Here is a 26,578-nt window from a genome sequence, read left to right on the forward strand (position 1 = left end):
AGTGGCAGCCAAGCAGGTGATGAGTTACATGTCTATGTAGCGGCACATGTGTGTACACACATGAACGTGTAGGTTTCTAGAGAGATTTAGAAATCTCCCGAAACTTAAAGGATTCGTATGTGCAAGTAGCCAGGAGACAACTGTGGGTATTGTTCCCAGGAACTGTCTACTTTTTTTTTTTTTTGAGATGGGTCTCCTGCTGGCCTTCAGCTTGCCAAGTAGGCGAGCCTGGCTGGCCAGCAAGACACAGTGACCCTCCCATCTCCGGCTCTCCAGCCCTGGGATTACAAGCTCGTGCCACCACACCTAGCTTTTTAATTTGGGTTCTGGAGCTGGAACTCAGGTCGTCATGTTTACCAGCATTGTGCTGGCCGCACCACGTCCCCAGCCCCGGTCAGTTTTACATAAGTAAACCCTAGGTTCTGTTGGAGGGGACAGCAGAAGTCAGAGGAGAAAGTGTTAGCAGAGGGAACACAGTCGAGGAGGGGAGGGAGGGTGTTGTAATGGCTCAGCAGAGTGAGTGAGTGAGTCGGGATGGAGGTCCAGAATGGTGACAGGGAATTCATGCAGTGAGCATGCCACTTGAATCCAGCTCGTGAAGAGCTGCACTGCAGCTAATGATCGCAGGTTCAAATCCCTGTGTGAGAAGCTTGACTGGCTCAGCCTGGCTTGTTCATCCATGGTGAACACGGAGGCCACAGGGCTCAGGTGGAACCATGCTACAGTGGCCTCACAATCGGCAGGAGGGCCGGGCAGATGATAAATGAGTCTTGTAAGTTTAATTGTTTTCAGAGCAGAGTCTTCAGACACGCTAATTAATTTTAATCTCTGGGGGCTGAAGGGCCACTAATAAGTCCTCATGCCCTTACTCACTGGCGATGCGTTGCTGAATTACTCCACTTTAAATTTATCACACCCACCCCATAGTAAATGATTTTCAAGTTACTTAGGAATCATGAGATATCTCTGAGTTCTTTGTAAGATTTTTCTTGATGATGGTAATAGCCACTAGCATACCCAAATGTGGTCAATAAAGCCACGCCTGGATTAATACCCAGCAAGTAGGAAAAGGTGGCACCATCTCTTGTCAGTTCTGCATCTTGTCCCACTGACTAGAATAATTTGTTTAATTAACTTAGAATTTTCTTGTTAATTACAGATCATTTACCATACCCAATGAAAGGTCAAGCTATGAATTACACAATGATGTTTATATTTATTTCACGTTGCTTTATAAAAACACAGATGAAGTAAATTTAACCAGATCTTTTGGTATAAAGTATTACCTTAATTTAGGCTAGCAAATGAGTATGCCCACCACATGGGGCCCTACCTAATGAAATTGCTAGTGGCTTTTTTTTCATAGTCCTAAGTATGTGTCTCATAAGCCCTAAACATGTGTCTATAGCCACAATAGGTGTGGCTCACAGATCCAGACTGAACAGCTAAGACTGACTGACTGACTGACTGGCTGACTTCATCAAATGGTTGGGGGAACAAGAGCTTCCAAGTGAAAATTTGCAACATTGTAATAGTTCTATTTAGTCCTATTATCAAGCATAACCAAAGTCGGCTTAACAGGCCCTTCTGTCTATAATTCTAGTGTCAATAAAACAAAGAAATAACAAAATTTGCATCATAGCAATGATACCTTGGCATGAAATTTAAATCCACTGATAAAATGTGTACTTTTATGAACTAGAGACCCATGCATTAATAGACCCAAAGTCTGTCTTAAAACAAGTATTTTGTTTGTAAATATACCTTGTTGTCAAGTAATATTTACATAACCCAAACAATGCAGCTAAAGCTTTTAATATTACTATTTTAAAGGTAATGTTATAGCTAATTTATAACCATCTATTGATAGCCATTAAAATATGATTCGAAGAATACTTAAGAGAAAAAAACGGAAAGGAACATACTTCAGGATCAGTTCAGTAAAGCCCCCACACTTGGATTACATCAAACCTTACCATTTTAAAAGTGTTTATAACTTACATGAATAGATGCCTAATTAGTACCCCCCAAAAAAGAGAAATGAAAGACACCAGGGACTCTAAGCATTTGCTCAAACCACTGCTAACGCAGCAGACGCGATGGCTGGTCAGGTAAGTTTACAGGGCTCACTGCAAGTGTGGTCGCCGTGCATCAGCTGTCACACATTAAACACTGAGTCAAATGAATTTCAGCTCTGGCAAAGGAACACTTTTCTATGAAAGGATATTCAAATCCCCCTTCATTGAGCAACCTCAATAAGCTTTGAAGATTTACATGATTGAGCTAGATAAAATTCAAAGCCAAAGACGAGGGAAATGCGCTTTTCTTATTTTTCCCTGGGATACACAAAGAGAAATCCATAATTAAGCGCCACACTTCCGTAGGGCAGAGTGTTTTCTTACACTGACAAGCAAAATGAGGCATTTTAAACCAGGCATCGCTGTGCACAATGCCATCTTTACGCAGCTATTGTTTTAATGTATTTCTGGCTATTAGGCATTTGTCTATTTTTGGTCAGCAAGGCATGCATTTTATTTAAGGAATTCTGGTTTTGCATTAAAAAAAGACTGTAGTTCTGTTAGTAGAATTATGTTTCTACAACGGTATCTGAATAATAATTATGGCCTTACTTGGGTTGTTCTTATATGCATCTGATATTCAGGAGAGTAGCTGCAACTTTAGTGTAATTTATACAACTAAAATTAACTCTAAGTAGGAAGAAGGAATGTTCAAAATTGATTTAAACTCAACTATATGCTTTCATTTGCCTTATTTGCCACAGCCAGTTAAACATATTACAGGCTAATCCTATACAATGGGAATGCCAAGGAAAACATGCTTAACATTCCATCAAAACAGCTAGAGACTAATGACAAGTTATGTATTCAGCAACTCTTTTGTTCTGCATCAAAGAATTAACCGTGTCACTTTGGCCTCATCCCATCATAACCACTAAGCTCCTTCAATTTCATATTCCATCAGTTTCCTCTACTTGCTATTACATTTATGTAAAGTCAGTTAATTTAACCACTGTCTATATTTCCACTGCATTAGTGGAAAAAGTCATCAAGTCACCCAGAGCATTTGTTTTTTAAAATGACTACTGGGTTCCCCCTGTCCATCTCCACGAAGTTTCTGATTCACCCTATCTGAAGTAATCCTAGAACCCTGCAGATGTATTGTAGGTGAGGCTGACGCTGAATGGCAGATCTAGCAGTGTCTCAGGCCTGGATAAAGTCACAAGAGGCCAGCCTGGTGACTCACACTGCACTCCCGGAGCTTGGGAGGATGAGAGCATTGTCAGGACTCAAACCAACCTGGGTGACTGTGAGGATTAACGTTATCAACTTGATGGAACTCAGCATCCTTGGAACGCGCCTCTGGACGGACACAACTGTGAGGCGCCATCCTGATTAGGAAAATGGAGTCAGAAGGGCCACCCTGAAGTGGGCAGCATCATCGCCTGGGGGTGGGTCTTGGCTACACTGAAAGGAGAGTGCTAACTGAGCACAGGTGCCTCATTCTTTGCTCCCTTAATATTGGTGCAATGTCAAGTACCTGAGGCTCCCGCCACCAGAACCTCCTCCATGGCGGACTGAGCCCTTCTTCACATACAAGCCACAGTTAACCCTTTCTCCCTTGAGTTGACTTTGTAAGGGTATTTTATCACAGCAACAGGAAAACTAAGAAAGCTACTGGGACTACAAAAGCACTTTAATTAATTCATTTAAACTATAATAAGAACCACCTAAGGAACTTTAAAAATTACAAGACCATAACTCCAGAGCCTTGAAAATGACAGTACTGGGGTTGAGCCTAGAAAATAAACATTACATACTTAATAAAAATTAATCTAAAATTCCACATTGCACTGGGTGTCTTAAAAGTTTACCAGCTAAATTTGGCAGCCACATGTTTGAATTCTGCTATAATAAAATGGTAACAATTATGCACAAATATTATAGATCTGTGGAGCATAAAAAGGGTAGGGCTAAATAAGCAGACTATTTATACCTAAGAGGAATGTTTCCTCCCGAGTTTTAGCCTTAGAAGTAGGTATCAGCAGATTAAAATTTCCCATGGGATCAATCCCAATGTCAAACAACCTAGTGAAATGGCTTCTGGTTAGTTAACTCCAAGGCCAAGGACCTTACCTTGGGCAGGCAAAGCACTGATGGAACCCCAGCCCTGGAGCTCTGTACATGAGCTTCTGCAGGGAAAATGTTTATGTGATAGATAATGTGAGCACACAGTGGCATCTGATAATGCATCTCTACTTTTGCCACACCAGTGGAGGAAGCACTTTACAGCTTCACGGTTTTAGCATCAGATCAATGACTTTGGTCTTACATAAACAGATATTACAAGTGCATTTTTGACGCTCTGTAGAGTCTATTTAATCCCAGGCTGACATGACTGCAGCACAGGGCAAATCTAAGATTCCCAAGTTGAGAACCCTCTGTGATTAGTGACCCTTGTGTGGCCTTCTGTCTCACCACAAGCAACTTAAGTATTAAGTGGCATCCTTTACAAATACCCATAGGATTAAGTTGTTTGAACAAATGCTGCTGAGTTCAATTTAATTGGAATAGCTATTTGTGAAAACAGGTGTATGAAAACTGAATGATGCATGGATATCAAAGTAAATCCCATCAAACTGAGTGAAAAACTCAAAACTTTACACAAACCCCACAGGACCAAGAATGAGCATGATAGTAGAGAGAGAGGGAGACAGGCTGTCATTCCCTGGTGAGGATGTCAGGAAGTGGTAACCATCATTTGATGCCAGTGGGAATGCAAGCATGTGAAGCCACTATAGAAATCAGCACGGAGGTTCCTGTTATACATTCGCTTGGGTATGTCCCAGAATTGCTCTGGGTCAGCACACCACAGAGAAACGTGTATGTCCATGGTGATGGCTGTACTATTCACAACACAGGACACAGAACCCGTTTAGGTGCCCATTAACAGCTGAATGAAAGCATAAAGAGTGATACACATACATAATGCTATTTTATACAGCCATAAAATGAAATCATGACCTACCTGGGAAAATGGATGCAACTAAAAGGTATTATGTTTAGTGAAACAAGTCAGGATTAGAAAAAAAGTAACTGTGCTTGCTCAGATATGCAGAACCTAGGTATAAAATTGTGTGCTGATTTATAGGCCATGAAACTAGAAAGTAGATCATGAAGTGTGAGGAAAACACCTTAATGGAAGTTGGAAATAGACAATAATGGAATAAACAATAAGAAATCAGAAGGGAGAACTAAATGGGTGAGAAGAGGAACATTCTAGAAGACCAGAGGGGCACAAGGAAGAACAAAGAGGGAGGAGAATGAGTGAGAATAAGGTATAATAAGTACCCATGAAGAAGCCATGTGTGAATGAAAGGAAGGAAGGAAGGAAGGAAGGAAGGAAGGAAGGAAGGAAGGAAGGAAGGAAGAAAAGAAGGGAAGGAAGGAAGAGAAAGGGGGGAAATTTAGAAAAGGAAAAGTCTCAGCCAAGACCATGGTTAGCTGAGTACTTACACAACAGTTTGACACGTCTGATTTCAAGCACACACACCACAACAATTTTATATTATTTTCTCTTTAGTAACAGAAGCTGAATACTTTTAAAACTGGTATTTCCAAAACAAAAAAGACAACACAACTGTATGAAATCTTGACAGTTACTGGTTCCTTACCAAATCCAAAGGCGCTGGAGCCCCCAACGCTCTGAGAAGATTGGACACTTGTAGAGGTGTACAGTCCCGTCACCAGCAAGCCGTCGAAGAAGGTGCTTGTTGAAATTGTAACTGAAATACAGGAGGGGAAGGAAACTTCAGTTAGTACTCTGGGGGTGGTCAGATACACTCTGGAGTCTTAGGTGCAATCATTGACCAATTAACTAGTTATGTTTGCTCTATCTGTAGTGTACAAGTACATATGTGCACACACACACATACACTCAGACGCATACACATGCACACCATACACACATGCGTGCAGACAATAACATGCACACACACATGCACACACACTCACACACATACACACATGTGCACACACAATAACAAGCAAACTGCAGAGGAAACAAAAATTACAGAACTTCAATGCTTATAATTTTATAATTGCTGGTACTAAATTTAGTACATAGTCTACCTCTTTGCATTTGCTTACATATTTCCTAGCCACATTAAAAATCTGAAAATAATGTACCAGTGAATCGATCTCCTTCCCTATCTCCACTGGCTATCAAAGCATGGCTAGAGTTCTGGAATAACAAAAAAAAAACACTTTTTAAAAACATTACTCCATAACATACTGTGGCTGAATCTCTTGTTGGCTGAATGAAGAGCAGAGAAATGCACTGTGCTGCTTGCTGTGGGGTCCCTAAAGTTTCTCAACAACACACAGTAATGGCCTGAGTCTGCCTGTTGTTCCTCTTGTGACCAAGAAAGGGACCACTGTGTGCTTTACGTTTCAGAGAAAAGTCCTTAAGAAAGGGCCACATGGTTCCATGGCCACAAGGCTGAGCTTTCCTCCGAAGGCTAGGTTAAATCAATCTGTTTGCCACAGTCTGTGTTTGCCCAGCCTAGAAACAAATCATGACCTCCTCCTTGCTATGACAGTGCTTTCTTGCCTGGCTATGGTAAGATAAAGATGATGCCATTTGGAGGAAGCAGCAGAGGAAGGAAATGACATTATTTTGGTAGTGCACAGATCAAGGTTGTCATTCCACTGACTGGCAATGAGAATGGTCAGTCACATTAGCTCTGATGAGGTGGTTTAAATGAAACTCCAGGACATCTAGTGAGTAGAAATAAATGGTCTGAAACACTCATATCATACAGCATCAAACAAGACACGTGGATAATAAAATAGCCTCACATCACGCCGTCTCCCAAATGGCACTGGGTGTTCAATACATCACCTTTCCATCTCCTAATAAAAAATAATAGTATGTTTCAGGGCTGGAATATAAATCAGCCATCAGGGCTCCGAGCTCAGCAATCTACACGAATCTCATTTAACTGTCAAAGCATGTGTGAGAGGGGAGGGCTATTATTATCCCAGCATAAAAATGAGCAATATATGAAGCTAGCACCCGAATGTTTCTGATGCTTACTCTACTTACACTTCTGTCGCTGGGACAGGACATCCTGAGGAGAAGCAACATGGGGAAAGCGAAACTACATTTGGCTCTCAACTGCGATTTACAACCTATCATGCTGGGGTAGGCAAGGCAGGAACTCACATAGTTGGTCACATCACACCCACTAGGGAGCCAAGATGGAAGTGCATCCACGTTACCTGCCTGTCTGTGCCCCGCCCAGCTAGCTTTCTTCAGTCCTGTACAATCCAGGGTACCACACAGTGGATGAGGCCCACCAACTATCAAGACAACCATTCTTCAATCGATATTTTTCTTCCCACATGATTCTAGGTTGTGTTGAGAGTGGAAATTAACACAGCACTGTTTATTTGGTTTCTCTCCTGTTTTTTGTTTTTGTTTTTTCTGTTCCCTTCAGATCCCAAAGTGGCACACTGGCCAGAAAAATAAAACAAAAACCTCAGCAGTCAGTGGTATTGTTGTTATTGAAAGAGCAGAAGGCTACAGAGGGGCAAAGGGAGAAAAGGGATGGAGCCCAGGTCTCCAGGATGAGGCCCAGGTACTCAGCCCTCCTCCTCTGCTACCAGAAGCCACATGGGCTTAGGAGACCGGAGTCTCTGCATATGAATTTCCTCATCTGCTTAATAACCTCCTAACCCCAGGGCTGGCTCTGCTAAAGCTGATTTTCTCTGTGTCGGTTAACTCAGCAAGGGGGGGGGGGAGCAGAGACAGAGAGACAGAGACAGAGATAGAGACACAGACACAGACAGAGACAGACAGAGACACAGACAGAAACAGAGACACAGACAGACACAGACACAGAGAGAGTTTGGAGGCTGAAACTGGGCCCTCCTGCATGTTAGGTGTGTACTCTTAAAAGCACCAAGCTATAGCCTGGCCTTCTGTTTACATTCTGACACAGGATCCTATTAAGGTTCCCAGACTGTCCTTGAATTTATAATGTTCCCTTGCCTTCCCACAGAGCTGAGATTATAGACTCGGCTGCCTTGACTAAGATTAATTTTTTTATTTGCTTCTGTGTCCCCTGGCTTTATGAGGTTTGGGGGAAAGCTCCTTCCTGTTAAGATGTCCTTATTCCCCATCAGATTTTAACACTGTCATAAGTCCTCCTTCACAGCCAATGACACCTAGCGCCCAGTGACTCCTGGGACCATATTTGCCTACTTGCCCGCTCTCCGCATACTGCAATGTATAGAGAGAAAGTCACGAAGTCCTAATATGTCACCACCTGGCTGCTGTGGACTCTACCGTGTTACACTTCAGCCCCGATTCCTATACCCAAGACACTGAGACAGGGGGTGTCGTCTTTGGTTCCTCGTTTAGGAAAGGGAAGACACTATGAATCCTACTGGAAGAATTAAAAGCTGCTGTATCTATCATGGAGCTCTATCTTCTAGACACAATACTATGCATACATTAATCGTCACACGTGGTCTCCTTTTCCCTTCCCTCCCCCACGCCCTGAACACAGCCTTGCTCTTTCTCACGGAGGACAGAATCCTACATTTCCCAAAGTCTATGAACATCCATAGTCCGCATCAATGCCCCATGGCCCGCAAGGACCTCTGTCTCCCTTCCACCACTGCTCCGTCTCTGCACATGCCCACCGAGCCAGGGCTGTGAGCTAGTGAACTCAAGGCAAGACCATCTCCAGCTTACACGGCTGCCTTCCCTCCACGAGTCTCCCATTGTCCACTCAGTGCTCGGGTAAAACAAACGTGAAAACACTCCCGGAGAGCAGCTGAGTGTAAGAACCACAGGTGACAGTTCTTTCCTCCACTGTCCCCAGAAATTTAGCCCTGGTCCCAGACAGGTGTGCCCACCCAGTAAGACAAAACCCCCTCCCATGATGGCAGGCGATGAATTCAACTCATTGGCAGCCTCACATATGGCATGGTCTCTTACAGCCTGAGAGGTCTATGTCTTTGAACTGCCTGCAAAGTTTGGGATTCGTTTGATCCTACTTTTCTGGTAGAGATGCGGATACCTGTAGGGGGAGTGGAAAGGGCCCTAAGTGAGTGAAGTCCTGAGTGAGTGTGCGCTGTTCACACGGGTAAGGTCTTGTCAAGTCCTGAGTGAGTGTGTGCTGTTCACACGGGTAAGGTCTTGTCAAGTCCTGAGTGAGTGTGCGCTGTTCACACGGGTAAGGTCTTGTCAAGTCCTGAGTGAGTGTGCGCTGTTCACACGGGTAAGGTCTTGTCAAGTCCTGAGTGAGTGTGCGCTGTTCACATGGGTAAGGTCTTGTCAAGTCCTGAGTGAGTGTGCCCTGTTCACATGGGTAAGGTCTTGTCAAGTCCTGAGTGAGTGTGCGCTGTTCACATGGGTAAGGTCTTGTCAAGTCCTGAGTGAGTGTCTGCTGTTCACATGGGTAAGGTCTTGTTAAGGACCTGTGGGAAAACGCCTTCCTCAGGTGAAGCTCAAAGGGATAACAAGTCCTTCCTCCAGGAACCAAGTGCAAATGTTTACAGTGTTTGCAGAAAACACCAGCTTTCTACCCCGGCATGTTCGCAGCCTGGGAACGGCTCCCTTACAGGCTGGTCCTACTTAGGTTAGCTAAGCCCATCTCCTTGATCCAGCTGCACACCATGAACCTGTCCTGCTTCCTCATCTACTGGATGTGATCGCCCCACCTCCATGCCCAGCTGTAGTGGTAGTCTAGCCTCCCTGGTCAACTGCACAGAATGAATACGCTGAGCTTCCAGGGCACTGTGGTTGCTCTAGCCAGGAGCCCAGCTTACCTGGTTGTCTTCGTCTTCATCCCTTTACCAACCCAGTCAGGTCCAAGTCCCTGTCCATGTTGCGATCTGGCAAATACCCATCATTTGGCACTTCTAGGTGTCTTTAAATTTGAGAATACCAAGCGAATGGAATGGAGTTATTGAGAAACAGAAGCCCCTGTCCTTTGGTTTTAAATTCCATTGATAAGCTGCCCAGTTCAGGCCTTTCTCAGCCCTACACACATGCAACAAGCTGCTGCTTGGGTCCTCACTTGGGTATCCAAGAGGCATCTCGAAGCCTCGCCCTCCATTAACCAACACTTAACCTATCTCCCCCCAGCCACTCGGTTGTTGGCAACGCCGCGCCTCTGGTTATTCAGACCTGAAACATCTCAGGCCCTTGAGTATCATGCTCCTCCCATACCCCTCACACAGTCCTCCAACCAATCCTGCTGGCTCTGCTCTGTTTTAAATCATATTCTAAATCTGGCCAGATACGTTACTGCTTTGAGTAACCATGGTCTGTTCCAGGATTGCTGCATTATTTCAATAATCTGGCCTCTTTGGTTCTCTCTTGCCTCTGCAGACTGTTCTCAGCACCAATCAGTGGAATTCGTTTACAACGCACACCTGACGGGTTCTCCACTTACACCTCCACCACTCTTATAGTTTCCCCTCACTCTGGAGGAAGCTGGCCTTCGATTGGTGCATACCTGGATTTCCTCTTCATTTGCACCTTGGCTTTCTTGCTCCAGCCTACCACGTCAGCTTCCTGGCTCAGAAGCCATGGCACCAGCCATTTCCACCACTTTAGAGTCTCTCCTTCCAGAAACAGAAGGATAATTCTCTCATCCCCTTCAAGTTTCAACTCAAATGCCATCCTGTCGATGAAAGCGATCTTTACTGCACTATCTGAAACTGCAGATGACCCACACCAAAAGGTTCCTTAAATGCTAGCATTCCTTAAAAAACAAAACAAAAACCAAAAATATCAACAACAAAACCCTATTGCATCCAGCTCAGATTTCCTATTCCCGTGCAGGAAATTTCAGGAGGCCTGCAGCCCACATCCTCATGGGCTGGAGACTACAGAGGCCACACGGGCAGTGAGTGAGCATTCAGGGCTCTGCACCACAGCCCTGGGCACTGACCTGTCAAGAGCACACTTCACCTGCCCCTCTTCCTTTTTCACAAGAAGGCTTTCACTTGTCTCTGCTTACACCCCCTGGTTAATCCAGGATGCCCGAAAAAGAAAACAGACAAAGCAGTGTACCCACGTGGAGGCTCTGGACAGCCTCACTCCCCCTGGCCTCTAGTCTCCCCATGCCTTTGCAGCAGGCTGAGTCTGTCAGCCAAGAAGCAGTGGCTCTTGCTTTCATACTGACTCTCACTGGACTCTTCTCTCTTTGAATTTTCTGCGACGAAGCCCTACGATTGGTTTTCATTTCTTTGGTCTTAGCTCATCATCTACAGCCACACCTGCCACTAACTAAACAAGTGAAATAATACTGAAAGCCTGAAAGTGACTCCTCATAAGTGACTAGAAATACTTATTATATGGAGTATTGACGTGACTCGTGACAGAAGAAGCTGAAGCTACCATTTGTGAGTGAAAATTTACTTCAATCGCTATGAGCTAACACAGAAATATATAGCAGTCATATATCCCATAGTACTTGATCCACAGATGAAGATAATTAATACAAGGCAGAAATAACTATTTACTGTTTAAAAACAGCGCAAGAATATAAAACTACAGAGGGATCAATTTGAGTGTGGGCGTGCTGTGTAGATATTGATAATCCATTTTCAGAAAACAAGAGACAATAAGCAGTAGAGAAATTCTGCTAATTTTCTGATACTGACTCAGAATGTTATCATCCCAAATTACATAGTTTTAAAATGTCCCACAAGCATTATTATTTTAAAATATTTTCTTTAAAACTATGTATGGATGAAACATCTTTGTGTAAGTGGATGTTATAATTACAAGATACAACTTAGGGCACATTAAGATAGGGAAAAATTCTATTACAATTTAGTATCTGGATTATATTTACAATAAATAATTGTCAGGCTATAGATGTCTAATGGATATCTAACTAAACACACTACAAGATGGAACACTACCCATTATCCATTTCAGACATTAAGGTTGATAAAAAGCTTGAGCAACAATTCATGGCTCTAAGTACCTACCTGCTTAATCCACTTTGCCACAGGACCTCTTGCTACTCCGTAGTCTTACGGATTTTCATGATAAAAATTGGGAAATTGTTTCCTAGGAAATATCCATCTCCTTGCAACCAATTTTCATATTTTTGATAGCATTGAGGTGTTGTGAATGGATTTTAGGTAGAATTTTGAACTTCCTAGTATTTTTAGGGTTGAAATAACGTGTGCATTATCATCTGTAATCAGAAAGCAGACACACCTGTACGTGGCCCCGCCTTAGTGCGTGGCACCGCCTTAGTGCGTGGCCCCGCCTTAGTGCGTGGCACCGCCTTAGTGCGTGGCACCGCCCTTTGTTCCGCACCTTGAGCTTCCTCTTATCCAGAATTAGAACCCTATATTTGGAATGTGACCTTCAGGTGACCGCTGTAACCAGTGCCACCAGGGAAATTTCTCTACTTCGGTGGAATTACCCTTGGATCCAATCTCACCAGAATGGGCTGCACACTCCTGTCTTTAATACTACTAAAGGGCACTCTCACCTAGGCTGACTTTCCTTAGCCTCTTGTTCAAACCTCACTCGTTCTTCAGGTTGTAAGCTCAGGAAGTTTGTCTGATTTCCTGGGGAGAGCTTTCTCTGCCTCCTGGGAACCCTGAGATCCCAGAAACTGCAAACCAGGTGATCCATGGCCCATGCTGCCCAGAGGACAGGCCAAAGGAGAGCTCCAACACAGTTTTGCTGGGTTCATAAAGAGACACATGTCACAACATAAAACACATTGGAAGAATACAGCAAAATAATGTAGCAGGAGTAACTGAAATTGAAATCTAACTTCTTTGGGGGAAAAAAGAGTATTAATCATATAAGTATATGAAATATTAAGGCTTAAAGGTTTTTTTCATGAAAACATAATTTAGCAGTTAATCACAAAACTCGAAAGTATCTGAGAATATTGCAGCAGAAATTAACATTAAACATGGGTAGTATTTCTTATGTTCACAAGTACCTTGTATGTGAACACAGATACATATTTTATGTACATGCCACACTAATCTTGTGATAACTTTGTCTCTGAGGTATCTTATGCCATTTTCTTCAATCTGAAGTTTTCATGCCATTTCCTCAGATGAAAATCAGACAGAATCAAAAGCCTGAGGAGGCTATATGTACCTCACCCACATCTGTGTTACGATGCCAACGAGCTTAGTGCCAGGAACTATGAATGTGAATGCTGAGCTGTGGCAGCAAAATGAAAACATGTTAGCGACACAATTCAGTCCTTATCAGTGGCTCAGAGGCTCAATGGCTCTGTCTGAAAATGACTAATTATAGGGGCAGTTATTATCTATTACAGCTTCTATTAAACATTCCTAATAAGAACCTAATACCATTCTTGCAGAAAAATCACGGTAAGATAGAGGTCTTTAAGACCATAAATTTAGATACTGCACGCTGTTTGCATGTCATACCGAAGCTTCTGGGCCACAAATGTTCTATAGTTCATTAAACCCTGATTGTTTCAAGCACACTCCATCACCACACTATACAAAAGACCTTTCATGTGGGCAGTAAAGAAGCATACAATATTTGCAGCGGTATTTTTGCTTTTTTTTCAAGATGACAAACATCAAAGGATGCAAATAGCAAAAACGTTGACATTAGTATTTAAAATTAGTGGTGGAGCACTGGTCACTGAGAGTTTTTATTTTATTTTACATATTTTATATATTTCAAAGCCAGAAAGCACCAGCAGAATGCAATATTGTCAATATTAAAAATTATCACTGCAGTATTTTGTCTAGGAACAGAACCTTGTTTGCCTTTTGAATACAGAACAGATTGAATAGCCTGAGGAACAAACATATTTCTCTGAAAATGAAATAAACTGAGTTCATTTGCTGCAAAATATCATCAATAGTGTGTGTTCGATGACTGATTTCTCTTTAAAGTGCCACCGGACCTGGGCATCGGGACATCTAGGAGCAAATGTAACAGCCATTTGGAAGCTCTGTAAGAACATGACCTTCCAACTGCTTCCTCTAATTCCGTTTTTCACACGGCTTCCTCCCATTACATCAGCCATTTCAGTAGCATTTCCAACCTAACAGCATTAAACAACAATATAACACAAAATTACACAAGTTAACACAGCAGTGAGCAAGTGAATCACGGGAATGAACTGGACACGGCCAGGGGCTTGAGAGCTGGTGCAACAGTCAGAGCACGGGCTGTTATTCCAGAGGACCTGGATTGGTCTCCATCACTCGAGGGTGGGTCCCAACCAGCCCTAACTCCAGGTCCAAGGGAACTGACATCCTCCACTGAGCTCCTCAGACACCAGGTGTGCGTGTGATACACAGACATACATTCAGGAAAAAGCACCTACACACAGCTTTTAAAAATTAATTTAAAAATTAAATAATGAACCAAAAGGAAGAGATCTCTGGCCAGCTTATGTGAAAAACAGAGTGAGATGTAATTCTGAAGATCAGCTGTCTACCTAGAGCGGCCTGGTCTCTATCCCTCCTTGGAGAAGCACTGGTAAAGGGGTCACACCCACTATTTCCTCCTTCCATTGTCTGACACACTGCTAACCTAGACCATCTCTAAAGGTGGGACTATAGTCACATTTAGTAGTTACTTTCTTAATGACAACAGCTAAAGGATACCTGTAGAACTGTATGCCAAGTACTTTTCTAAGCAAACTCTTTCCAATGTCCCCTAGAGGCGCGTACTCTTATTTTACCATGAGGGAGCTGACACGGAATGAGTGGGTGAACAGAGGAGACAGGTGTCTTTCTGTGGTAGCCGTGTCTCCCTTCTTTGAGGAATTAAACACAGCAGCCATTTCCCATGTGACTCACTTGATCTTCCTTAGAAGGCAGGACAGTGTTGCTCCCAGAGCCTAAGCACAGGGTGTGTAGCCAACAGAATGCCCAGAACCCACTTCCCCCCACACCTGCTACACCAGTTATTGTTATTACGGCCATTTGTTATTGCTGTTATTACTCCTGGTTTTCACTTCAGATAGATCTGTACTGTTCCTCGGGGAACAAAGGGATGGCCTTGGGGAGCAATAAGTGCAGGTGACGGAGGACTGCACTGAGGACCAAAGCAATAAAGCAAGAGCTCTGGTCAGCGTGCTTCCAAACTGGAGAGGAACAAGGCCTTTGTCTCCACCAGAGGAAGGTAAGGCAGACATGATCCAGGAATTGTGGCAGTTGATGAGACCTGTTATCTGCAACACTTAATGATACATCAAAATGCTTTGTAGGGCAAGGGGCAAGCCCTTCACAGTCTACAAAAGGGAGCCAGCATCTCTGGGAGGCCGAGTGTAATGCACATATTACAGACCTAGGCATTCAGTGAACTACATGGACTCTTATCTCATCCTCCAGCCCTACCACAAAGAAAGACTTTCCCTCCTTTAAGTTGTTCTAGAAGCTAAGAAAGGGAGCAGTCAAATGTGTCTGGAAATCCTCCTACTCCCCCCATCCTGCATGCGCACACACACATACACACCCATGTATACACACACATACATGCACACACACATGCACACACACATGCACACACACAGGTATGCATACACACATACACACACATGCATGCATACACACATGCACACACATGCACGTGCACACACATACACGCATGCATACATACACACACACACATGCACACAAACAGGCATGCATACACAGATACACACTCACAATCATACACACACGCACACATGTGCACACATACACACATGCATTCATACACACATGCACACACATACAGACACATGCACGCACCATGAGCACATACACACACATGCACGCACACACACGCATGCACTCATACACAAGCACGCACGTGCACACACACACCACATTCATGCATACACACATGCACATACACACACACAGACATTGCATACACACATGCACACACGCCCACACGTGTGCACACACACACACATATGTATGAATGCACACACACATACACACACGCATGCATACACACACATGCATATGCACACATAGGCATTCCTATGCATACGCACGCACACACATGCAGACACACACACATGCATGCGCCCACACAGGCATGCATACACACACACACAGAATTTCTCAAAACATTAACTTAACCTTGGGGTAAAATGCATCACTCCAATGAGATCCCACTTGCAGACAGGGAGATGCACTCCAGAATGAAGGACCTGCACTGTCAACCTAAACAATATTTCTGAAATCTACAGATTGCACAGTCTATCCTACACACTAAGTCCTTAATCACTATATTTGAGATCACTAGACCTCAAACATAAAGAAGAAATATGTCTTTTACTTGTACCTAAAGCAGAGCAGAGATTATTTTATGGTTGATATTTATATTTGGCTTTTACAATTCTCATTTTAAAAAATTTAAAATTCTAAATGTAATGACAACATTGTTTAGTTTCTAGAAATAAAAAATACTCTTGCTTTATAAATAACACTTTTACCTATAATTTTTTAAAATGTAGCCAAGAATCACTGGCATTTGTGATTTATCTCTGACCTTATTTTTCATGGTTGATGCTCATACATGAAAATTTCATATTGTTGGCCCTGCACTCAATAAATTATTAAAGTCATGTGAACAGGAATGTGGCGTTCAGGTTTTCAGTATTTTTTATCCTTTTGTTCTTTTGTTTTTTTAAAAGCAAAGAAATTCTTGTCTTTAATGCATTATGACTTAGTAAAATTTAAGCAAAGATTCACCTTAAAGGAAAACATTTGGGGAATTTCCTGCCCCCAATCTCCCAATAAAAGTTCTAGGAATGTATTTTTTTTTGAGTCATTGATATCAATCAAGCTGTTCTAGGCTGAAAAAATAAATCTAATCTCTTAAGCAATGTACAGGTAAGTGTAGAGATTGTACCAATAGAGAACAAATACATGTGTGGGTTCTTTTTCCAAATCAGATATTTTTCCATGACCAGATGTTTAAGGCTCTGCCGGTAGTCAAAAGGGACGACTGTTCCATTTTCACTCTGTCTTCTTGGGTAATGTTCTTTTAATATGAAGCATCTCTTCTACCCCTCACTGAAGAGAATTTAAGCGTATGTTTTAATATGAAGCATCTCTTCTACCCCTCACTGAAGAGAATTTAAGCGTATGTTTTAATATGAAGCATCTCTTCTACCCCTCACTGAAGAGAATTTAAGCGTATGTTTTAATATGAAGCATCTCTTCTACCCCTCACTGAAGAGAATTTAAGCGTATGTTGCAGCTCACAAAGCCATTCCTGTTACTGCAACTCAAGCACACATTGGCTTTTGATTCCAGCTCAACACATGTGTTCGCACCATTTCTAATATTTAAAGTCTTTCCATATTTGCAACAGCTGTGCACTTACTCAAGGATCTGTGAAGTGATACAGCCAGTACTGTAGTGTGGGCTACACCCCAGTTACGGCACCAAACGACCGAGCGGTATTAATAACCAGTGGCTGATATAATAGACACAGTTCAAATGAATGTAGCTGGAAACTATTACAAAGTCTTATTAAAGGTTTTTCCATAATATTCTTTCTTGGTTTACTTTAATGTACTTCAGCTAATTAGGAGCTAAAGACCCAAGGAAGGCATTTACTATTTACTAAGTGAATAATACATGTGACATACAGAAAATTAAATTTATTCTAGAACTCAGAACCGTGACTGATTTGTATAAGGCAAATTTTAAAAGCATCCCACTTATTTATAATCAGATTGTGTGCGTTGCTCAACTCGTTCATTTGTTAAACAAATATTTGTAAAGCGACACTCTTGGCAGCAGGGTGCAAATAGCCACCTGCACACTTCCAAAAGTCACATCTAAGTCATGCTCTAATCCATTGTTAGGAATCCCTAGTCCATGCTTAAAAACTTAATAAAATCCTAAATCTGTATTTGCTAATGCTGAAATTAACAGAATAATGCTAAACAAATGATATAAAAGAGAGTGTTTCAGTATTAGCACATGGCTAGCTGCACTTTTAATAACTACAATAAATGCTTCTCAAAAAATTTAAATTAAAAATCATCTACATGACACATTGATGGAAAGCCTCTGAGAGTTATTTAGTAATTTTTAGAAGAAGGAATAAATGCACAGATAAATTGTGTAACATTAAACTGTAATTACACCTAATGAAAAACGCTGTACTTTGTATGTTACAACACAGTGCTTAGTCTGATGAGTCTTAAAAATCTCTTATAAAACAACAAATCTTTTACAGCTAGGTACAAATTTGCATCTTCAGTGTAGCTGCGGTCTATTTTTCAAGGATAAAAGTAAAGAAAAATTCCAAGTGTGAATAATTCAGAAATGTCTTGGGCTGAGGACTCTTGGAAGGTGGAAAGTGATCAGTTATCAAAGATTTGCTACAGCCAAGATCTGTGCCAAGGACTGAACGATCGCTCCTCAGAATGTGGCTAGCCTTGGTTCTGATGCAGGTTTCTAAGGAAATGCAATCTAGTCTTAGCACATATTTGGCTTTAACTTTTAATTTTTCTTTAAAAAATTGACCTAAATTTTGAGTTAAAGACTTAGCATAGAAAATCAGAGTTAGATGAAAAGCACGCTCATGTAGAAATACAATTTTACAAACAGATATATTGATTATAACTATTTGTAAACATACAGACTTAAAATGGAGTTCTAAACATCTTTTTAAATGTGGTTAAACTATAAGATGGACTTATTCTATGCTTGCCAGCCTGACAAATGGAAACATTTTGTAGCCGGACAATGAGAATTTGGGGGGGGGGGGGGAATTGCAGGCTAAAGTCTCCCAAAGACATAGTTACTTTCATAACTCAAACCTCCCATTACTTGAGAAGTCTGCTGATCACAATCCCACTCCCCCCAGGATTCTGTATAATTGGAACAAGACCGAGGAATCTGCATGTCTCAACAATGTGCATCCAGACAAGCGTCAGGCAGGTGGTCTCGGGGTAGAGCACTTACAGAGATCTGAAAAGGCTGGGATGACAGCTCATAGGAAACAGAATTCCTAATGCCACCTATCTATGGCACTAGACGTCATAACAGGGTTGAACTGGAGCTACATCAAGGAATACCGCCTTGCCTTTTATTATATTGCAGTTGCCTTCTAGGGCAAACTACACGAGAACGCTTAAGAAGATGAGGGTGTCATGCGACACCTGTTCTTAGGAGCCCTTTCATTTGCCTTATCTGACTGACGAGGACTGAACAAGTTCAGAATGAGGGAGAGAAGCCAGGGTCGCAAAGGGTTCGGGGTGAACACTCCAGGACAATGACAGAGCCCCATGGTAGCATCCTTGGTACAGGAGATAACCGTATGTCTTGAAATTACTAACAGAAAAAAGAAGCTGAATATTTCCTGAATCTGGTACACCATGGAGAAAATTACCCCGTGCTGCATAGCAGAAACGCTGGAAATGAAGAAGCGAAGCTAAGTTAGCAGCATGTCATGTGGGGCATTCTTGCCAAATGACAGATGTAGATCTCTTTTCTGTTGGTTAGTGGGTCTTTCAGATTTCTAGGGCTTACTAATAGAACAACATCAAATTAAATAGTCCATGGTAGTAGGTGTGGAGAAGTACATCCCTGTAATCCCAGCATTTGGGAAGCCGAGGCAGAAAGAGTTCAAGTTTGAAGTAGCCTAGGCTTGTATAAGACTTTGTCTAAAAAGAGCACGCAATTGCTAGAAAGCTTTCTCATACCACATGCGTTATCTGTGAAATGGAGCCTTGCTGCTGCAGGGACTCGTGTGACCATTGCAGAACCGTGGCTGGACAATGGAGCACACACCAGGGCTTACTCCTTTCCACAGAGCTGCATGTCTCACCTCAAGCAACTTTCTTTTTTGTTGTTGCTTATTTTTCAGATAAACTTTACTATAAAGACATGCAAACAGGGCTGGAGAGATGGCTCAGCCGTTATAGGCTAGGCTCACAACCCCTTCGAAAAACCATGCAAATAAACTGTATGGTAGGACCCTGAGATGTATGGGCCTTGGATCTGCTTAGCTTTAGTGTGTGATGTTTTTATCTACACATTTTTAATAATAAGGTTGAGCAGTTTTCTTGATAGAGATAAAGACAGGAGTTGAATGGTTTGGGTCTTGTATTAACCCTCCCACATTGTGCATGAGACTACCGCTATTTATAATAGTTCTATTCTAGAGTTGTCATGAACAATGGTTAGTCTTCGCTATCTACTTGACTGAGCAAATGTGTAGACTGGCAAAGTGCACCTCTATGAGGACATTTCCACGGTAAATTAGATCATAAGAACTGTGACCTAATTAATGGATTAACCCCTTGATGGATTTATAATGTGACACCATTGGAGGATGATAAAACGCTACAGGGCACCGATCCCTGGCAGATCCTATATTCCCTCTTTCTTCACCTGCTGGACCACAGCCTCCCCATCATGGTGGACTGAACCTTCTGATGCTGAAGCAGTGTAAATGTTTGTTCCCTTGCTTTCTGGAGAATCCTGCTACGGCCACCTACACATCTGAGTGACAACTGGGATTTGTTTCAAGTGAGCTGCAGGTGACACTTTCATTCATTTGTCAGCACATAACCTTGGCTTTTACCGACTCCAGTTTAAAGACATGGTTTATCATACGGCAGCTCACTAACACTGAAAACAGAACAACAGCACGACAAGCCATGCCTGAAGATAACTGTCTAGCAGTCATGTGTTCTCCACGATGTACACCACAGCCTTTGACACTACACCTGAGGGCCGTTTGTACACGAAAAGTCGCCGAAAAGCACAAAAATGTGAGAATGTGTCACTCTAAACTTAGAAAAGGACAACTATTCACCTGAGGGCTGAAACAAAGCAAGTGTTGGATCTCACTGCTCTCCTGCCACTTACAAAACTCTCTAGAAACAGAGTAGGTGAAATAAAGGAGGGAGGACAGCCAACAATGGACATCACGGCCACCTCGTGAACAAACGCTGGGGAAGGCGAAAAGCACCCCATCCCACTCAAGGGTCAGGAAATCTGGGGCATGCATACCCACCTCCCTGCTTGAGGCGGCTCCTAGAAGAGGCTAACGCAAGTTTACCGAATGCAGGGCAGTCGAGTGGCCTTCCAGAAAGCATCCTCTGGCAGAGACGCAGGCACTGGCAGTGGAGAGCAGGTGGAGCACAACAGAACGGGGAGGCTGTGGGGTCTGGGCAGCGGTGCACAGGTAATGCATAACAGCTGCCCTTCTGGGCACAAGAGTCTGGTTCGTGGTATTTATAAACACTACCAACTCCTCCTGTGGCTGATCTCAAGCTTCCAACCGTCACCTCACTGCACACTACCCTAGGAAGAGGCACAGCAGCCCATTGTCCCACCCTGGAGTAGTCCTCCGGCCACACAGAAAGCACAAGCAATATGACTACAGAGAAAAAACTCGCAACGTAGGAGTCATTTGCATGTATTGCCTTTGTTTTTAACATAATTTAATATGAATTTTTCATGCTTTAAATTTTAATACTCACTTTTAAACAACTGGTTTGCAAAATTCCTGAAACTGTAATGAGGCTTTCATGGGCAGACTGAATATGCAGAGACTCTAATGAACCCAAACACCCTCCTTCCAACCACAGGCTGCCCTACCTCTGAGACAAGCACAATTCCCCACCAGCTGAGTTTGCCTGGAGCTGACTGAGAGTAGACCCTCCTTGCAGCAGGAGGTGCCCCTAAGTTCAGCTTTACAGAGTCACAGAGTATTCCTTTTCCAGTGGGTTGCCCATGAACCCCATTTTCCGACAGCCAGGCCCAACTTAGCTGCATTGTTTCTCCACTTACTGATACTGGGTTTTCTTTCCTACCTGTTCTGTGGAGAGACAGAACTGCAGGAGAGAAGATGGCCCCACAAGGGAGCAAAGACTCATACCTAAGGCTCTGCAGCCTGGTCCCTGCCCACCACGGGGATGATGAGACACACTAAAAGCCTACATTGTGTCTTGATCATTAAGCATTTCTAATGTTGCCTGCTAGTTCACCCATCCCTTGACACTGCGGAATTTGTCTTAAATCACCTAGGACAGTTGACAATCATAACCTGATCTACCTTGCACAACACCTTCAAATATCAGGAGTAGCTAGGAAATAAATAAATGTTTGTCTTATATCAAAATCCCATGTTTATCCTTGTATCTTTCCCTCTGTGGTTTCTTACATACTTCACACAGTGTGTTCTCTGCCTAATTTTTCCTTCTGCAGATTATCTGGCATTTGTCCCCTACATCCTCATCTTCAGTGAGGACCGCATTTCTTCCAAGCACATTATTTCTTGTCTTTATGGGATCTACTTTGTCCTTGATGCTTTGCCAGAAGCCCATTATTCTTGAAGTTTAAGGTTTAGCCAAAACCTCAAATCCCATTTTTCAGCACTTATCCATGTATCCAGATGATCATATCCTATATCCCACCTCTTATCTTCAAAATCCATCTTCCAAATGACATCCAGACCAACAACCTCACAACCAAACCATCTTCTGATAATGGAAAAAAATACTGGAGTCACTGTGCTCAAGTCCTGGGAAGCTAGACTACACTGTGGCAAAAATTTGACAGATAATCAACATCCCCTCCTGTTGCTAGGCAACAGCACTTATGGGTAGCTCATACTCCTATTATTCCACTTGGTGGTAGAGGCAGTACACATACTGTGGCTCAGGATAACCAGCAGAAGCAGAAAAAGTACACATCAATGATTTAGGAATTCCATTAATCAAAGTGTACATTCTTCCAGGCAGTGGTGAAAAAAAATATTCACCTTATCTGCTCCTAGATAGGACAACAAAAAAATATTCACCTTACCTGCTCCTAGACAGGACAACAATCTCTAAAGAAGCAACTGCATTGGGAAGGACCAAACATGGAACAGAATTTTCATCTATATATTGACTTGAGTTTTTAACATATGCAGCAGTCTGTAGCTAAAATGCAGAGCTTCAGACATAATCCACCTTTGCAAAGAGATGGCATACACATAATAAAAGCAATCTAAAAACGTATATAGACGGGTTGACCAGTGGGACCAACGATGTCAACATAAGACCAGATACACTAAACCTGATAGAAGAAAAAGTAGGGAATTGCCTTGAAATCAACAGCACAGGAAAAGTCTTTCTCAACAGAACACTGTTAGCACAGGCACTAAAATCAACAATTAATAAATGGGACTTTATGAAGCTGAAAAGCTTCTGCACAGAAAAGAACACTGTTATTAGGACAAAGAAGCAACCTACAGAATGGAAATTTTTTTTTTGTCAACTGCGCGTCCAACAGAGGACTAATGTGCAAAATATATAAAGAACTCAAAAAACTGCATGTCAAGAGAACAACACAATTTAAATCTGCATGGAGTGCAGATCTAAACAGAAGTCTCAAAGCAGGGAACTCACATGGCTGAGAAACACTTAAGGAAATGTTCTACATCCTAATCTATCAGAGAAATGGGAATCAAAACCACTTTGAGACCTCATCTAACAGTTGTCAGATAAATAGGCTCAATAACACACATACCAGCTCATAATATCAAGGATGTAGAGTAAGGGGAACACTCATGCATGGTTGGTGGGAGTGCAAACTTCTACAGCCACTATGGAAATCAGTGTGGTGATCGGGAATCAATCTAACTCAATATCCAGCTGTATCACTCTTGGGTATATACCCAAAGGATGCTTCATCCTACCACAGAGACACTTGCTCAATCATGTTCATTTCTGCTCATTCAAAACAACCTAGATGTTCCTCAACAGCTGAATGAATAAAGAAAATGTGGCATAGGTACACAATGGAGTATCACTCAGCCATTAAAGGAATGAAATTTGCAGGTTAACTAGAAACATCATTTTGAGTGAGGTAACCCATACCCAGAAAGAAAAATATATTGTGAATATATATTTGCTCATGTGTGGACATTAGCCATTAAGCTGATAATCAATCTATGATCTGTAGAAACACAGAGGTTAGGTACAGAGTAAGGGACTTGGTTTAGGGATGGGTAGAGAGATCTCACTGGGAAAGGGAAATGGAATCAACAGTTAGAGATGAGTGGGGTTATTGGAATGGAAGGATCAAATGGGAGGGAGAGGGAAGAGGGAGAAAAGAGGAAATGCAGGGAGATAGCTAAAATTGATGGCGATTTGAAGGATAGCATGGAAACTTAATATAGTAGGAGTGTCCTAAAATATACATATATTAAGGCAATATAAATAAAATTACAAAATAATGGGGGAGACAGATCCTCAACTGAACATCTCTTGGAATCAAATGAAGCTTCTAGTACCAGAAATGGGTTACATTTAATTGAGTTGTTGGCCAAAGAGGTCCCATGGGGACTCTCCAGACAACCCAGGCTGTTGTCAAGACTATAGATTGTTCTCCACAAACAGACAGCAAGGCCCATTGTTGAAGACAATACTTACACAATTCATTGAACATGGAGAAGTTGAGCTGGTGCCTACATAAAGCTTTCACCCCTACATTTTAGCATTATTGGTATAGGAAAGTACTCTGCTATCAAAGGAGAAACATAAACACCAATGCATCTGGAAATGTTTTGATCTAAAATGGTGCCCTGCCTGCAAGATATGCTATTCCATGTGATGGAACCCACGCCCGACACTGCTTAGGTAACCAAGAACCTATGAGTAGTTAGTCCAGGGACTTAGGAACATAGCAAGAAAATGACTCCTGACGAAATTCTGCTGGACTCATAGGTCAGTGTTTTGCTCAGTCATCATCAGAGAAGCTTCCTCCTGCAGCAGATGGGAACAAATACAGAGACCTACAGCCAGACAATAGGCAGAGTGAGATCTTAGAACACTTGGTCCTAAATGTGATGTCTCCATCAATTCCCTCCCCTCAGGGCTCAGGGAACCCTAAGAGAGGGGAGGCAGAAAGAGTGTAAGAGCCAGAAGGAATGGAGGATACCAAGGAAACAAGGACTTCTAAAAGCAAGAGGATCAACACACATATGAACTCAGAGACTGAGGCAGCAAACCCTGTATGGTGCTAGACCAGATGGGGTCCTCGAGCTGAAAGAAGAAGTGGACACATGCCTCCATCGCTAACTCAGAAGCCAGCTCCAGTTTATAACCACTTGCAAATGAGAATTTAGTTTTCTCCGAAAGAGTCTCACTAGGGAAACAACACGTAAGGGTAAGTCCCATGCTCCTCCGTAGATGGCCAACAGAAAAGAAATGGCAATGGCATAATTGGAGGTTCCTAGTTTTATAATTATTTATTTATTCATTTATTTGTTGTTTTCCTCCTTATCTACCCCACAAGTGTGTTGTGTGGGTTTTATGGCTTCCAGTTTTGTGTTTTAATGGGATTCTTTGACATGCAGGCAGTGGGTCTCTGCATCCGTGTCTTGTGCCTTTTCTTGGGTTCTTTTCCTTGTTTTATCCTAACCTGATGTCCTTGGGTTTTTTTAGCCTCTTATATTTTATTTTATTATTACTCCTTAGAAGCCTGTTTGTTTTGAAAGGCAAAAGGGGGGTAAATCTGGACAGGAGGGGAAGTGGAGAGGAATTGGGAGGGTTAGAAGTAGGAGAACCATCACCAGTATATATTACATGAAAAAAAATCTCAAAAGAAAAATGTGCAATAGAAGTAAGTATCAAACAAGTAATTAATCAATTAATTAGAAGTCAGAAAACTTGATCTTTTATCCTGCTAGCTTTATCCAAAAGGTCAATTTATTTTTAATATAAAAGAGATTGTGAATAGGCCTACCAGTCATTTATGGCCTAAAACCTGCTTCGGCAGCCCAGCACGGAGCTTGTGTGAATTTGTAAACACATGCCTTTAGGTGGGGTTTGCTCCCTCCAGTCTGTGTGCCCCCACCACTTCTACCATCCCTCCCAGGCACTTGGCATTGGCGTTGCTGGCATCTGATTATGAGGACTTGAAGGCTACATATCTCCAAGGTTCTTTTCAACTACAAGACTCATTCATGGCTTTACTTCATGGGGAATAGTTATTCATAAGAAATAACTAGCAAGAACTGGATTTAGGAGACATCAAAATGTAGAGCAAAGAGTAAGAACTGCTAAAGCTCCAAGTTAGGATCTAAGACTCTAAGCTACAGGGACTATTCTGGTAAATTTATTTCCCAAAGAGGAAAGAATCACTTAATGCTTGTAACAGCTGGAGATCAGAATCCTATCATGGGGATTAAAACGAATATGTTAAAAGGCTCTGGGCCCAATAGACTCAGAACTGCAGATTATTTGTCCATGTTACATGAGACACAGGACAATCCGCCAGTCCTCCAGTCGCTGCTGGGCAACCAGGTCCAGGATGGAGGCACATGGGGAGAGGTTTGGCAAGGAGCTATAGATCTCCCACGCCATCCCACAGGCCCTCATTCTGTGAATGAATTCTTTGTTATCATATTAAAATTCACCACCTTCAAACACAAGCTGCTTAAGAAAAACCAGCTCCTAACGTTCTTAAAACCTCTTATCGTTTGTTTCTCTCATGATTGCAAAGATTCAATACATCTCTAAAACCTTAAAGTTAGCCCTAAC

General features: G+C 42.4%; 1 protein-coding gene across 5 annotated transcripts in view; it reads right to left on the minus strand.

The window, feature by feature from the left end:
• The window catches only part of Reln (reelin), a 437,778-nt gene that overhangs the window by 368,668 nt on the left and 42,532 nt on the right, over positions 1-26,578 (minus strand). For all 5 annotated transcript variants that reach the window (XM_040735124.1, XM_040735123.1, XM_040735122.1 and 2 more), the window contains exon 2: positions 5,693-5,803. In XM_040735124.1, coding sequence (XP_040591058.1) covers positions 5,693-5,803 — 111 coding nt within the window. The remainder of the gene's footprint in view (positions 1-5,692; positions 5,804-26,578) is intronic.

The sequence above is a fragment of the Mesocricetus auratus genome, unplaced genomic scaffold, assembly GCF_017639785.1.
Source record: "Mesocricetus auratus isolate SY011 unplaced genomic scaffold, BCM_Maur_2.0 Super-Scaffold_100043, whole genome shotgun sequence".
In the NCBI taxonomy this organism is placed as follows: Eukaryota; Metazoa; Chordata; class Mammalia; order Rodentia; family Cricetidae; genus Mesocricetus; species Mesocricetus auratus.